This window comes from Hippoglossus hippoglossus, chromosome 13, assembly GCF_009819705.1.
Source record: "Hippoglossus hippoglossus isolate fHipHip1 chromosome 13, fHipHip1.pri, whole genome shotgun sequence".
NCBI classification, from domain to species: Eukaryota; Metazoa; Chordata; class Actinopteri; order Pleuronectiformes; family Pleuronectidae; genus Hippoglossus; species Hippoglossus hippoglossus.
In genome coordinates this window covers 13,802,600-13,815,837 of record NC_047163.1, presented here as the reverse complement: position 1 = coordinate 13,815,837, position 13,238 = coordinate 13,802,600, and the positions used below count along the sequence as shown (strand labels likewise).

The following is a 13,238-nucleotide window of genomic DNA, read 5'->3' as shown; positions in this document are numbered from 1 at the left end:
GTGTTTTTGTGAACAAGTGTCACTGTTTGTTTACAGAGATTTGTGTAGTCGGTACCGTCAGGACCCAGAGATCTGTGCTGCTGTGCTGCTTGGTTTGTTACCCTCCATCAGGAGCCTGGGGAGAACCCACCACATGCCAGAGGAAATGAAACATGTTCAGGGATCCCTGCTCCAAGTGCTGTCTGGATTCTGGTTAGTGGTATATTTTAACACCATGAACTTGCACAGGGTTGGTCTGAAATCATGAAATGAGGCCACTGGTTGTCACAAGGTGCTTTGAGTCTTTGATGGAGGATGATCAAGTGTGAAACTTGTCTCCCCTTGAAAAAGTACATGTCCTTTAAATTAAATTTTGAGTCGATGCCAACTGTGTCAAACCTTGTAAACATGATTTTGATCTGACTCTGACTCTGCATGAAGATTTACCATGATGAAAGTCTGTCCTGACTTTTTATGATTGAATTTTTGACACTTTGTTTTTTTTAGTTTCCTGAGCCAAACGGGGAAATGCATAGCAACTGTGCGAGCTGCTTTAGTGCAGTGTCTGGTTGCTTTACTGGAGGTAAGCTCTCACAGGTTGTGTTTCATTTCCAAAGACTACGTTAAGTGTTGTTTTAGGCTTTTTCTGCCTAGCCGTGAAATGTTAGACTTGTGACATGTTTTACATCTCCAGCTAAATCAAGCCGTAAGCCAGTCAAACCTTTATAGATCAGATTAATGTTTTGTTTGACTGGGAAGTAAACTGTTATTTGCCTAGTGATGTGTTGGTCCAGAGATTAGTGGCAGTGGCAGAATTTTTTGCAGGTGAAAATATCTTCTGATTGATAACAGTCAACTGAGGAAATGTGTGAGAGAAATGTTTCCCTGGGCCAATTTAATAAAAATACATATGGGCAAATCTTTCCCCTCTTCTTCATCTGCGTTCTGTTCACTCACATCCACCTGACGTCTCTCCCCTGTGACAGGCTGACCCCTCTTGTAAGTGGGCAGTCCTAAGTATTGGAGGGAAGGAGCGTCCAGTGTCCATCATCCTCCCATCTCACCTCGCAGATACCCATCACCAAGTCCGCATGCTGGTAGCCATGTCAGTGGAGAGGTATGTTTCAACCGGGAGCTGAATTAACACCACTCTATCAGAATAAACGTCATAGAATTGACAGATTATTCAATAGGTGTGATAGTAAAACCTGATGGAAATAAGATAAAAACTATTAAATTATAAATAGTTATGACTGTCACATTATTCTCTTTTGTATCCAGGTTGTTTCTGGACATGAGACCAGAGCATCCTGATAAAAGGAAGATGCTGCCACTCAAACAACAGCAGGCTGCTTTTGAAAATATTTACCTGAAGGCTCAGGAGGGAATGAAGCTTCCAGTGAGTTCATACACTGTTCTTGCTCATCATGAAAAGTTTATAATTTCTTCCTTTTTCAGCCCCTGTTTGACTTTTGTCTTACCGTGCGATCATACACAGAGATGCAGCTCTTCAGAGGACAAGAAGGATGAGGCGTTCAACCGCAAGGCCACCCTGTTGAAGAGTTTGTCTGGGGTGCTGTGCTGTAGTCCGGTGTGTGAAAAACAGTGTCTGTTTGCCCTGTTCCAGTCCTACAAGGAGAACAACATCGAGGAGCAGCTCATCAAAAAGGTCACAATTTCAGAGCATTGTGCATCATTCAAAATAAGGTTTCAAATGCTTTAAGGGGATATCTGGTGTTTTTCTGGGCCTTATAGCAGTAGCTGCGACACAGCAGCAGTAGCTATATATACATTTTTGTTTTTTTATCCAATAAAAGGATCAAATTGTTATTCTGGCCTCAACCGGCTCTTTCAGTTTATTTTGGGCACATAGAAAGACACAGCTCTGTTGATCAGAGGGAGGATATCCTGGTAACACAACGTTGTGTAGTGTCAGAAGGTATCGTCTTTGGACACATCATTCCAACCAATATCGGGCATCATCAGGTCCCACTCTTAGTGGTGTCACAGGATTGGTATTCTTCGTCTTTGGGACATATGGTCACAGCACCCACTGGAACACCAAAAAGTGTCCAGAGCCTCACAACCATGGAGCAGTTTGTTGTCTCTCCCCTGCATGGTGCCTCCCTCTTTCACTCTCTCCTTGTTCGTCTTTATACTTGGGCTCAAACAAGTAGGACCGACCATCGAAGTCAAATGCGTTTTCGACATTATTCACATCAGAAAAAAATTCTGCCATAATAGTTTCTCTCTGTCAAATCGAAACTCCTCTTTCCAACTGTCTCTCTCTCTCTCTCTCACTCACGTTTCCACCTCTCTTCCTGCAACAACCCAAGTCTCATGAGTGCGTCATGGCTGCCAACGATTCATCGATCAAATCATCAAAGTGGACAAAAGTATTTTTCAAGTGCCTTTCATTTACACCCTGACATTTATAAACATAGGGTGCAGGTTGAAAAATACTGGAATTCCCCTTAAAAATTGTTTTAATATTGAATTCAGTGTGAAAGGATGAAAATGTTTTCTGTCCAAGGATTTTGTCATGTACCTTCCCCAGCAGCTTTGGTAAAGGTTTAATAATGAGTCAATAGGTGTCTCCTTTCCCTTTAAATCAATAGTCTACTGAAAGACGAGAGAGATATGAACTGTTTCTGTTTCTTCTTCCCTTGACAGATGTTGTGCAGTGTATCCAGAGCACTGGGCTACAGGAGTGTGAAGACCTTCGTCACTTCTCACTTGTATTACTTGGTGGCGGAGTGGCTCGCACAGAGAGAGTCTGACGATCGATACACTCTCGGCTCTTTCCCCTACGCACTCCTTGACCATGACGCCATCAAAGATTTCTATAGGTGAGGAAATAAACTTTTCCGACTGTAGTGGTGTTTTGTTGTTGTCATATCATGTTCAGTGTTATACATTTCCCCAGTTTTTAAAGTCTATACTTTCCCCTACACTACATTATATACAATTTCTGTCATCAAGACTTGACAACAAAGAGTTAATGAATTATGAGCTCCTGGTTTTAACACCCTGTTGTCTCATATCCTCTTGTAGCTCTACTTACCAGGTATTGGTCCCCCACCTGGTCTTCCTCGATGACTTTGAGCAGGTGAGGTCGATCGGTAGGTATCTGGAGAAGGACTGGAAGGAGCTGTTGGCCGACTGCTTCCCTAAGATCATGGTCAACATCCTGCCGTACTTCGTTTCTATTGGCCAGGACACGCAGGTTGCACAGCAGAAAGAGACGGCCCACAGAGTGTACAACCTGCTCAAAGATGACAACTGTCTGGGCAAACAGGTAAACACAGCTATAAAACACCAGCTGAAGTCGACTGAACAAGTGGGATCAGATCACTCCTGTCCTGCAGCGTTTCTAATTTTTGTGAAATTGATGTGAAACTACAGCACACCAACCTAACTCGCATGAACAATTGTTGCACAATCGTCTGTGTTGTGTCTTACATTTTCAGTAAGTTATGCAGGACCAGCAGCTCAACTAAAGCCGGGCTCAGACTACAGGAGTTTTACCTAACCTAACTGATTTGTGAATTCTCTCATGTGACCCCATGGGGAAATAGTTGTTACCATACTGGAGAGCGGCTTGGAGCGACAACTTTCTCTGATGTTAATAAATAAAAGCAGAAGGTGAAGTCTGGATTGGAAAATGGTCGGAGCGACATGGTCAACACGGGTTATCTACTATTCAGTTAAATTGGACTGTCAGCTGCTCTGGTGTCTCTCTCATTTGCTGTTATGTTTCTGATTTGATCATCCCGATTTTAAATCCAAAATATCAAACATGTTTCATAATTATCGGGTTGGCCCTAAAGATTCTGTGGGCAGTTCGTGAGGTTTAACATTGCTAGCGACCAATGTTCCAGACCTGATTTCTCCTCTGAGGCTCAGTGGCCGTATCAGGGTTAAATTAGGCAGATATGCCTGCAGTCTGAGCCCAAAGTTAATGTGCTGTGTCTTCTACATGAGTTACTATACGGTATCTGAAAGGCAGCTTTGCTTGACTGTGTATCACATGTTTTTGTCATGTTTGGGAATCGTTCTGCAGCAAATTGACAGCCTTATCCACACTAACCTGGCGGACATAGTGGTGGAGTTGCTGATGACTCTGTATGAAGGAGGTGGAGCTGAAGGAGACAGAGGAGAGCTGAAATGCTTTATAGGGTAATAATATTTAAGATTTACCATGATTTTCCTTTTTATCCTATGTCATTTTATGGATTCATTCATTCTATAATTGGAAGGAAAACACCAATATTTAAGATACTTTTTCTGTTAACAATATGAGTAAATGAAACAACTGTTTCACGGCCCCTCAGGGAACTAGACCCTGTACCCAACCCACCGTACTTCAGCTCCTGTGTCATCAAAGCTACTCTGGACTACCTGAGCAAGTGCCACAGTGCCAGCCACAAGTCACTGGTAGCCATTCTGTCAAAAACTCCCGTAAGGTGTCTCTTTTATTTTTAAGTTTCTTTGTCCTTGTTATTATAAATCAGTGCAACTTAATCTTATTTTTTCGCTGTTTTGTAGATTTCAATTCAAAGGATCCTGCTGGCGGTGTGTGAAAGAGCAGCAGAGACGACCAATGTCTATGAACGTCATCGTATCCTCCTCATGTATCACCTGTTCGTCAACCTGCTGCTCAACGAGGTGAAGGACGGTTTGGGAGGAGCCTGGGCCTTTGTGCTCAGAGACATAATCTACACACTTATACACCAGATCAACAGCAGGTCGGGTCATGCGCACACACAGGTGAAATGATATTCACATACACATATTACACATGAAGCGGACTCAACCTGTGTTCCTTTCATCCACAGACCAGTTCAGTGTAATGAGGTCTCTGCCCGAAGCCTCTCTCTGTGCTGCGACCTGTTGACGTCTTTGTGTCAGGCAGCCCTGCAGTTCTGCGACGACGCTCTAGACTGCCACCTACAGGTCATCGTTGGGACTCTCACGGCTCAGGTGATCAGCCGGCCCACCATCTCACAGCAGGTTAGTTTCTTTCTCTGTATTTCATTCAAGCATATAGACTTAATGCAACATGTGGTGCATTAACATGTATATTGTGCATCCGGTATGGAAATTAGTAAAGATGGATGACATGACTGCTCCCTAAAAGTGAAGCCAAAGTGTCGTGCTCATCACCTGGTTGCTGAATGCAGTATAGGTCATAAGTCCTGCCTCCTCCATGTTAGCAGATAGGACATGGACTAAACTAAAAAGTCAAAGTGCACGTCAAAAAACTTTTCTCAGCGATGGTTTGTTTCATTTTAGGTAGCTCTTATCACGCTGATGTATATTCAAGTGTTTCCAGTAAGTTATTTTGTGCAGTACAACAGCTGACAACTGAGATGACTCACAATTGGTCAGGCGTGTGTATCGCTAGGACCTTGCTACTGCAGCTCCATCCCCCAATCGCTACTGCGCAGACTCTGGCTTCAAATGCACAAGATGGCAGCGTTTTTATTCGGGATATTTTGGCTTAATTTCTGGATAGTGGGAGGAATTGGATGCACTTTCCCATCTTTACATTCAGTCTGTGATATAAACATAAATTTCCCAAATTTTCTATTGAGGCCACTAAAGTAAGACGTTATGACAGACTGAAGCATCCTGGTGTTTGGCTACAAGTTAATTTAGTGAATGTACATTTGTTTTTAAAAAAAAAGCCCAATGATGTAATTTTCATTTTTGTTTCTGTAAAATTACTACTTCCTTGTTTAGAAATGTAAAGACACGCATTTTGATTTTTCTTCTACTCCTGTCTATTCATCCAACCCTTCAGGTGCTTAGTCTGTTGCAGTTTCTCGTGATACAGAATCAACAGAAGTTAAAAGGAGCCATCGGCAGGTTGCAGCCTTTTCCCGACCTGCCTGAATTCAAAGAACTGCGGTCTGTACAGCACAGGCTCAAATATAACACTGGGACCTTTACGCTGCGACAGGTGACAGCAGCACACACACCTTTCAAAATTGAACTCAACCCACTCAAAATATTCTCTCATACACTTTAGTTAAAAGCACCTCAAGTGGTCAAACTCATGTTTTTGATGTCATATGTTGCAAATGTGTTTTTGCTGAGGGACACAAATAATTATGGGACATCAATTAGGGGGCCTGACAAATATCCACGTGTTATCATCATGTATCCAAGTAAGGTTTTTTGGATGCATATGTTGCTCAGATTTTTCTGTGTTTTGACGAGTGCAAAGGTCATAGTTATCAGTCTTGTTTTTCATCGCTGACCTAATTCCTCAATGTTCCCTCTCTACAGGAGATCACCCACTTCCTGTCAGTGACGTCCTGTGACTCCTTACCTCGGACCAGACTGGAGGGACTGAAGGAGCTGACCAGACAGCTGCATGACAAGAAGGAGCAGATCAAAGACCTGCTCAAAGAGTGCCACGGTATGATGAGGGAAAAATGGTCTATTCATAAAAAAATGAAGTCATGTTAAATGTCTACTGAACTTAAATGTTGTCTGCGTTTATCCCTCTTGCAGCTGACCCCAGTGATAGCGTGCTGGTGAAGCTGGTTCTAAGTCTGCTGCAGCTCTGTAAGCTTGCAGCCAACCAATCGGGCGGAGCCGACATACTAGGTATTTAATCAAATACCTTCTACAGTAGGGCTGTCCAACTTCATCTATAATCCCATTCCAATTTAATTCCTTATTATTTTTAATATTCAAATTATATTTATCTATTTTTTATTACATTTTAAATTAAATGTAGCTTTTTGTTACTGTGTGCTGTGCATTAAGCAGTGCGTCTATTTTCTCTGCGAGCCGCGCACAGTTCACTGCAAAAGAGGCTTTTACAGAATTATCTGTTTGGGAGAACATCAGTTGAATGGCAGTTTTTCCTGGTGCCACACCCTGCCAGCAGATCAGTGACAGAGGCTGACATGCCAAGCTAACACATTTATTGAATAAATTGCACATTTGAACAGTATAGATTTTTAAAATATTTGATTATTCGATTATTGAAATTGGTACCAACAGCCCTACTCTACAGCCTTGTCTGTAAAGTTTGATTAGTTTCAGTTTTTTTTAAAGGTTTGCAAGTTCAAACGCAACACAAATCTTTTCCCACAGAGGCAGCAGGCAGTTGTCTGGGAGAACTGGGTCCGGTGGATTTCTCCACTATCGCCCTGCTCCATGGCAGAGACCCCCTCTTTGAAAAGGCCATGTCTCTCTTCACCTCCACGGAGTCTCAGCGTCTCTACATCATTCTCAACTGCATGAATGATGCGCTCACTCAGCAGCGGTACGGTGAATAACTGATCTGCAGTAATATGAAAGTTTGTTGCAGTGAGGGGTTTGTGTTGATATTTATTGTGATTGTGTGTCAGTATTGAGGTGAAGCGGGCAGCAGCTCAGTGTGTGAAGAACATCCTCACAACTCAGTCCGGAGTTGACTTCTGGGAGCAGCACAAAGACAACAGAGACCCCATGTTGGCCTACCTTAATCCTTTTCGAAAGGCCAAGAGCAAGGTGGGTCAGTGAGATGTGTGTGTCCTGTCAACTTTGTGTGTGTATATATCATAGACTGTATAAAGGTGGATGACATGATGATGGCACAAGAAGGCAGTGCGTGTATCTGAGATACTTTGGCTTCATTTCTGGATAGTGGGAGGAACTGGATACGCATGATCCATCATTATTAACAATCTGTAGTCTGTACCCTGTCTCAAAACAGGTTGAAGTTTCAAAAACTTAAGCCACTTACTACCGATTGTTTTTAGGTGGTTTCTGTGAGTGCTGCAGAGAGTTTGGAGTCCAGGGAGAAGCTGGAGAGTCAGGAGTGTTGGATCCCTCAGGCCGGCGGCCACAAGGCCTGGCTGAAGGCTCTGTGCACCGCCCTGCTGGACAGTGGAGGAGTAAAGAGTGAAGCTCTGCTCCTGTCAAGGCCACTGTGTCTGGTAAGCACATGGAAGTTACTAAAGGAAATCTCATAACTGGACTGTTTGTATCAGCAACCACAGTAATGAATCGTGGGATTTGTTTGGGGTTTTGTCCCAGAATTGATTCACACCTTCATTATTCCTTGAATCATCAGTTTGAATGTGGATCTATCTGCTTAAATATCTACATCTTTGGCTGTGTTCACATTTTTATATCTGCTTTAGAGCATTTTGTTTATTCAGTCACATTTTATCACAATTTGTAGCTCAACCACTTTTATGGTTTTAATCCATCCTGTAATCCAGAGCTCCAGATGTAACCACAGCTTCTTTACATCTGTCCGTCTTCAGGTGAAAGTGGACTGCTGTCAGAGGCTGCTGCCCCTCATCATTCACTCCATCCTTCTGGACGACTCTGATGGTTCATGGAGGAAGTTGCTCTCATTGCACATCCAGGACTTTTTTAGTTTCTGTTCCAGAAGTGCTCAGGCCGCCAGTCGCTCTGCCACACCTCTCAACTCTGACTCTGGTAAGTTCGGGACAATGACTGACATTAACAATAATAAATGTGTCCCCTTCAGCTGCCTTTTCATGTTCTTTGACTTTGTGGTGGAGCTTATCCCGACGTGCACTCACTCTGGAAAGCAGAGAATATTATTCATTCTGTAGTTCATTCTGTCACTGAGTCCTTTACAGCGACTTCATGAACGCATATATAAACATTTACACACAGTTATGACTCATAACAATTTCTTTGCAAAATGTAAATGATCTGGCTGTTTTCCCAGAATGCTAACTGGCCTCAAACAATTCCTGTCCTATTTTATACCATGTGTTTTATCTCCCCTCACAGTAACTCAGCCTCATAAATTAAGACTTTGCTTCATTTGCCTCAATAACTTGAATGTTTATCAGCATTTTTTAGACTTTTAGATTTTTTAGACTTATTCCTTCTTTTTATTTTCATTATTCGTTGTTATTTATTATGATCTATTTACATATCTATCCAATAAAGCGTATATTATGAACTATTTCTTAAATCTGAACTATTATTATGTTCTCATGTCTTTGTCTTTACTTTTATGTTTTCATTTGATGACATTTTTTTAATATTCATTTCTACAGAGTCTGACACGTTCAGCCGGGGTTTGTATGATAAGACCTCTCTGCGCACCATGCTGGCAGTCATTGACTATTTGAGACACCAGCAGAGACCACTGGAGTCTCAGAGGTTTGTGACGTCATTCTAAATAAGTTTGTTTTCAGATAAAAATGTAGTGTTTAAGGCATTTTCTCTCATGGTCTTCTTTGTGATTTTGCCTCAAATGGGTTTTAAATAAAATGTAATCCTGTGTCTTTACTGCTGTAGATTATAGTGCAGCTTTCATAGTGTCTATGAAATAAACCTTGCGTCCTTCTTCCAGTAATTCCTGCGGCACCGTGTGTAACTCAAACTTCTGGCTGGAGCTGAACTACCTGGAGGTGGCCAAAGCTGCTCAGTCGTGTGCAGCTCACTTCACCGCTCTGCTGTACACGGAGATCTACGTAGACAAGGTCAAAGCTTGCATGGAGGAAAGCCGCAGGTCTGTAGGGAGTAAACCAGACGACATTTATCTACATGAGATCTTGATTGTCTAATTATATATTGGTATAAAACTTTTGCAGACTATAAGAAGGTTTATTTTGCATCACATATTAAATATTCACTATTTACCTTATTTATTTGTCATAAGCAATTGAATATTGAACATTTTAGTAGTCTAATTTAATAATTTATTTGAGTAAAAGTTTTTAAAAAACTATGTAAAGCTGCTCAAAAGCTAAGTCTGCATCCTTTATTTATTTAGACATTTCTGTTTGTTGATCTGTGTATTCACCCAATCTGCAGAACAAGGTCCAGAGCGACATATAAGCTCAGTTTTGAAGAGCAGAGCCAGAACTTCACTATCTCGAGCCTGACAGAGAAAAGTATGGAGGACACCAACATCAGTCTGCAGGTTGGTTCTTCATGTCAGATTTTTTTGCATAAATCATTTAGTTTTCTTAGTCAACGATACAAACAAATTACGATTTTAGATTTTCACTTGAAAAGTAAAACATTTTTTTGTCCATTGTATAAGAACAACTGTGATTTTCCAAAGTGAAACATGCAACAGTTTAAATGTCTATAAAATAGTATGCAGTTCAGCGCAAAGTAATTTTGTCATGTAAAATACAAATGATAATTTCCACTCATTCACAATGTGTATAATATGTTTGTAGGAGCTTCTGATTGAGGTGTATCGAAGCATCGGAGAACCTGACAGTCTGTACGGCTGCGGAGGGGAGACGAATACCAGTCCACTGACCAGGTAACAAAAAGCAATAGGCTGATAATCACAGCCGCAACTTGATGTATAGTCAGTTACATGTAAACTTTTTTTAGGATTCGAACCTATGAGCATGAGGCTATGTGGGGGAAGGCCCTGACCTCCTACGACCTTCACTCCTCTCTGCCTGAGACCACGCGACAAGTGGGAATCCTGGAGGTAAGATCATTAAAGCTGAATGGGGACATTTATCCTCATTAGGATAAAGAGCAGCGTGTTGGAAATTTGATGATTTGCCCTATTTGCTCAATCTTTAAATCTTACGTTATGCTGGCCCCACACTAGAGGATAGTTGGCTCGATTTCAGGACGGATTCAGCCCTCCTGATAATTGCAGGGGCGTTTCAGATGCGAGGACAGGTTGTCTGGCCAAATGAGCCTGTAGTGTGACAGGTTTACAGACATAATCTTAGTGTCACCAACTGGCTCTGAGCTTCCCTGTGTGCAAATCTTATATATATATATATATATATATTTTTTTTTTCTGCGTTCCCAACTCTCCGGAATCACCATTAAAAAATCACTTGTTTAAATTCCAAGTGTGCGCTCCTGTGTCTGGACTGGATCGTCAAGAGTGTGCGTTCTCACGATTTACAGATTAACAAACGATTACGTGTGGCCTCCCACATTTTTAAAATCAGCTAAGATTTCAAAAATCCTCTAGTGTGAAGCAGGTATAAGGTGTAAATGCATACAAATAAATTACATGTGTGTAAATTCTCTCCGTGTTGAACCATCAGGGCCTGCAGAACTTTGGTCTGAGCAGCATCCTCACCACTTACATGAGGGGTTTGGAGAGCGAAGGGGTGGAGTGGGGGGCTGAGCTAAGAGAGCTCCGGTTCCAGGCCGCATGGAGGAACACGCAGTGGGACTGTGAGCTGTCTGAGAGGTGAGAAGACAGAGCACAACCACACAGAGTCTGCTGCAAACATCACAACTGATACCTCACAAAGTAGGAGGCAATCTCATTTAATACGTTTTTTTCTGTCACTGCATCAGGAGTGAGGAATCAGCACCTGGCTTCCACGAATCAGTGTTTTCTTCCCTTCAAGCGCTGAGGGACAAAGAGTTCTCGTTATTTGATGAAACGCTGAAACAGGCCAGGTATGATGGACATTTAGACATTCAAAATGTCCTAATTCGGTTCTCCATTGGTAAAAGCACTCAACCATCTATGTGCCTGTGCGTTTCCACAGGGGTGCAGAGGTGGATGAGTTGTGCAGAGGTAGTCTGGAGGCCGTGTCTTCTCTGTACCCGGCTCTCAGGAACCTGCAGAGCATCAGGGAGCTGGAGAGCGTTAAGCAGCTCTTCTCGAGGTGACGACAGCAGCTCAGTCAGTAACACAATGAAGAGACTATGGGATTTATGAGAACTATTCAGTGTTTATCTTTTATTTCCTGTGTATATCAGAACCTTCTCGGATGTGACTCTGAGGGACGTTTGCAGCCAATGGCGGCAGCACTCCCAGCTCCTCGCCGACAGCGACTTTGCGTTGGTTGAGCCCATTTTGACCGTCCGTTCTGTTGCCCAGCACACATTGATGTCCAGGACGGGAGACCCTGAGAGCACAGAGTACCTCAGCTCTGTGCTCACTGACCACCTCATGGAGCTCTGCCAGCTGGCTCGCAAGGCTGGGAATACACAGGTAGCATTTGAGTGTTTGAACGTACGTGTGTGTGTGATCAGATATAAGGTTTACCTTTATTCTCCAGGTGAATATGGTAAAAATGGTTCCCCGCAAACTACTCACAGTGTTGTGATTCCTGTGCAGAGGGCAGAGCGGGCAGTCTTCCAGATGAAACCGCACGATGGCGTAGGGTCCTGGACGTCATTACCTGTGTTGTCATGGCAACTGGAGGAGGCCCAGGTGTTTTGGGCAAAGGGAGAGCAGGGTCTGGCTCTTGGCCTGCTGAGACAGATGATACACAACCTGGAGGAAAAGGTCGGACAACAACAACACTTAAATCAAACAGCTCTAAGAATACATGAATATTTGGGACGTCCCTAAACGCTATAATGCTATCCACTTCTCACAGAGATATTACCCAGAATGCCCCACTGAACCACTCTTTATTTTGTGATATGTTTATCAGGTGGATTTAAATCCTGCTCTGGCTCCAGTTTTCACTCAGTGCCTCAGGCTGTGTGGTAACTGGCTCGCTGAGACCTGTTTGGAAAGTCCTGGAGTCATACTGGAGAAGTACCTGGAGAGGGTAAGAGGACGTTTATGCTTATGACACGACTCAAACAGACGTATTAAACATGAATTTTCAATGAATCGTTAAAGGGGAGTCAAGCTGGGCTTGATGTTTATAAATGTGGTTGTGTAAATGAATGGTACTTAAAAAACGTTTGGAATCCGTCCAGTAGATCAGCAGTAGATGGCGGCAGGGGCTACAATGTAATCTTATTGGACAACTACAACAGTCCATAAAATGTCAACTATAAGTGCTGTTTTTGCCAATATAAAGCTCAAATTGTCGGGCCCAGGAGGAGAAATACTGGAATTCCCCTTTTAAGGTGTTTAAAATACAACAAATTATCTTAAATTCTGTTGCACAGATTAAAAATGTTTCGTCCCAGTCCAAAACGCCAGCTACCCTAGCCCTTACCCTAACCCTAAAACTCAGATTCACTTCAACAGTAATCTGAAAAGGTCTCATAAAGTCTAATATCTGTTACATTAAACATATGAAACTCTCCAACACTCTGAAACACACGCATATAATATTATATTAATACTGTATCGCACATTTCTTCCTGAGAAAAGGAAGATTCATTATCCATCAGCCGGGCTGAATCTGGCCACCCACACACACACACATAAATAATTTATATACATCCAGAAGAATTAGGTGGAGGCCCAAAGACAAAATATAAACTATAAAGTCTGCAGGTATTACACTTTATGTCCTGAGGCTAGGGCAGAATAATATGGACAAAATTTAATTATTCATACTTTCTGTGTG

At 42.4% G+C, this 13,238-nt stretch overlaps 1 protein-coding gene across 1 annotated transcript in view; it reads left to right on the top strand.

Annotated features, from left to right (window-relative positions):
* The window catches only part of atm (ATM serine/threonine kinase), a 30,938-nt gene that overhangs the window by 8,077 nt on the left and 9,623 nt on the right, over nucleotides 1–13,238 (top strand). The window contains exons 20-48 of the mRNA XM_034603814.1: nucleotides 37–192; nucleotides 487–562; nucleotides 966–1,096; nucleotides 1,261–1,378; nucleotides 1,478–1,648; nucleotides 2,653–2,828; nucleotides 3,034–3,277; nucleotides 4,043–4,158; nucleotides 4,314–4,440; nucleotides 4,528–4,727; nucleotides 4,818–4,992; nucleotides 5,786–5,944; nucleotides 6,274–6,406; nucleotides 6,502–6,597; nucleotides 7,093–7,264; nucleotides 7,350–7,491; nucleotides 7,743–7,919; nucleotides 8,253–8,430; nucleotides 9,027–9,132; nucleotides 9,326–9,484; nucleotides 9,790–9,898; nucleotides 10,164–10,252; nucleotides 10,327–10,429; nucleotides 11,010–11,158; nucleotides 11,269–11,373; nucleotides 11,466–11,585; nucleotides 11,680–11,914; nucleotides 12,041–12,211; nucleotides 12,363–12,482. Coding sequence (XP_034459705.1) covers nucleotides 37–192; nucleotides 487–562; nucleotides 966–1,096; nucleotides 1,261–1,378; nucleotides 1,478–1,648; nucleotides 2,653–2,828; nucleotides 3,034–3,277; nucleotides 4,043–4,158; nucleotides 4,314–4,440; nucleotides 4,528–4,727; nucleotides 4,818–4,992; nucleotides 5,786–5,944; nucleotides 6,274–6,406; nucleotides 6,502–6,597; nucleotides 7,093–7,264; nucleotides 7,350–7,491; nucleotides 7,743–7,919; nucleotides 8,253–8,430; nucleotides 9,027–9,132; nucleotides 9,326–9,484; nucleotides 9,790–9,898; nucleotides 10,164–10,252; nucleotides 10,327–10,429; nucleotides 11,010–11,158; nucleotides 11,269–11,373; nucleotides 11,466–11,585; nucleotides 11,680–11,914; nucleotides 12,041–12,211; nucleotides 12,363–12,482 — 4,213 coding nt within the window. The remainder of the gene's footprint in view (nucleotides 1–36; nucleotides 193–486; nucleotides 563–965; nucleotides 1,097–1,260; nucleotides 1,379–1,477; nucleotides 1,649–2,652; nucleotides 2,829–3,033; nucleotides 3,278–4,042; nucleotides 4,159–4,313; nucleotides 4,441–4,527; nucleotides 4,728–4,817; nucleotides 4,993–5,785; nucleotides 5,945–6,273; nucleotides 6,407–6,501; nucleotides 6,598–7,092; nucleotides 7,265–7,349; nucleotides 7,492–7,742; nucleotides 7,920–8,252; nucleotides 8,431–9,026; nucleotides 9,133–9,325; nucleotides 9,485–9,789; nucleotides 9,899–10,163; nucleotides 10,253–10,326; nucleotides 10,430–11,009; nucleotides 11,159–11,268; nucleotides 11,374–11,465; nucleotides 11,586–11,679; nucleotides 11,915–12,040; nucleotides 12,212–12,362; nucleotides 12,483–13,238) is intronic.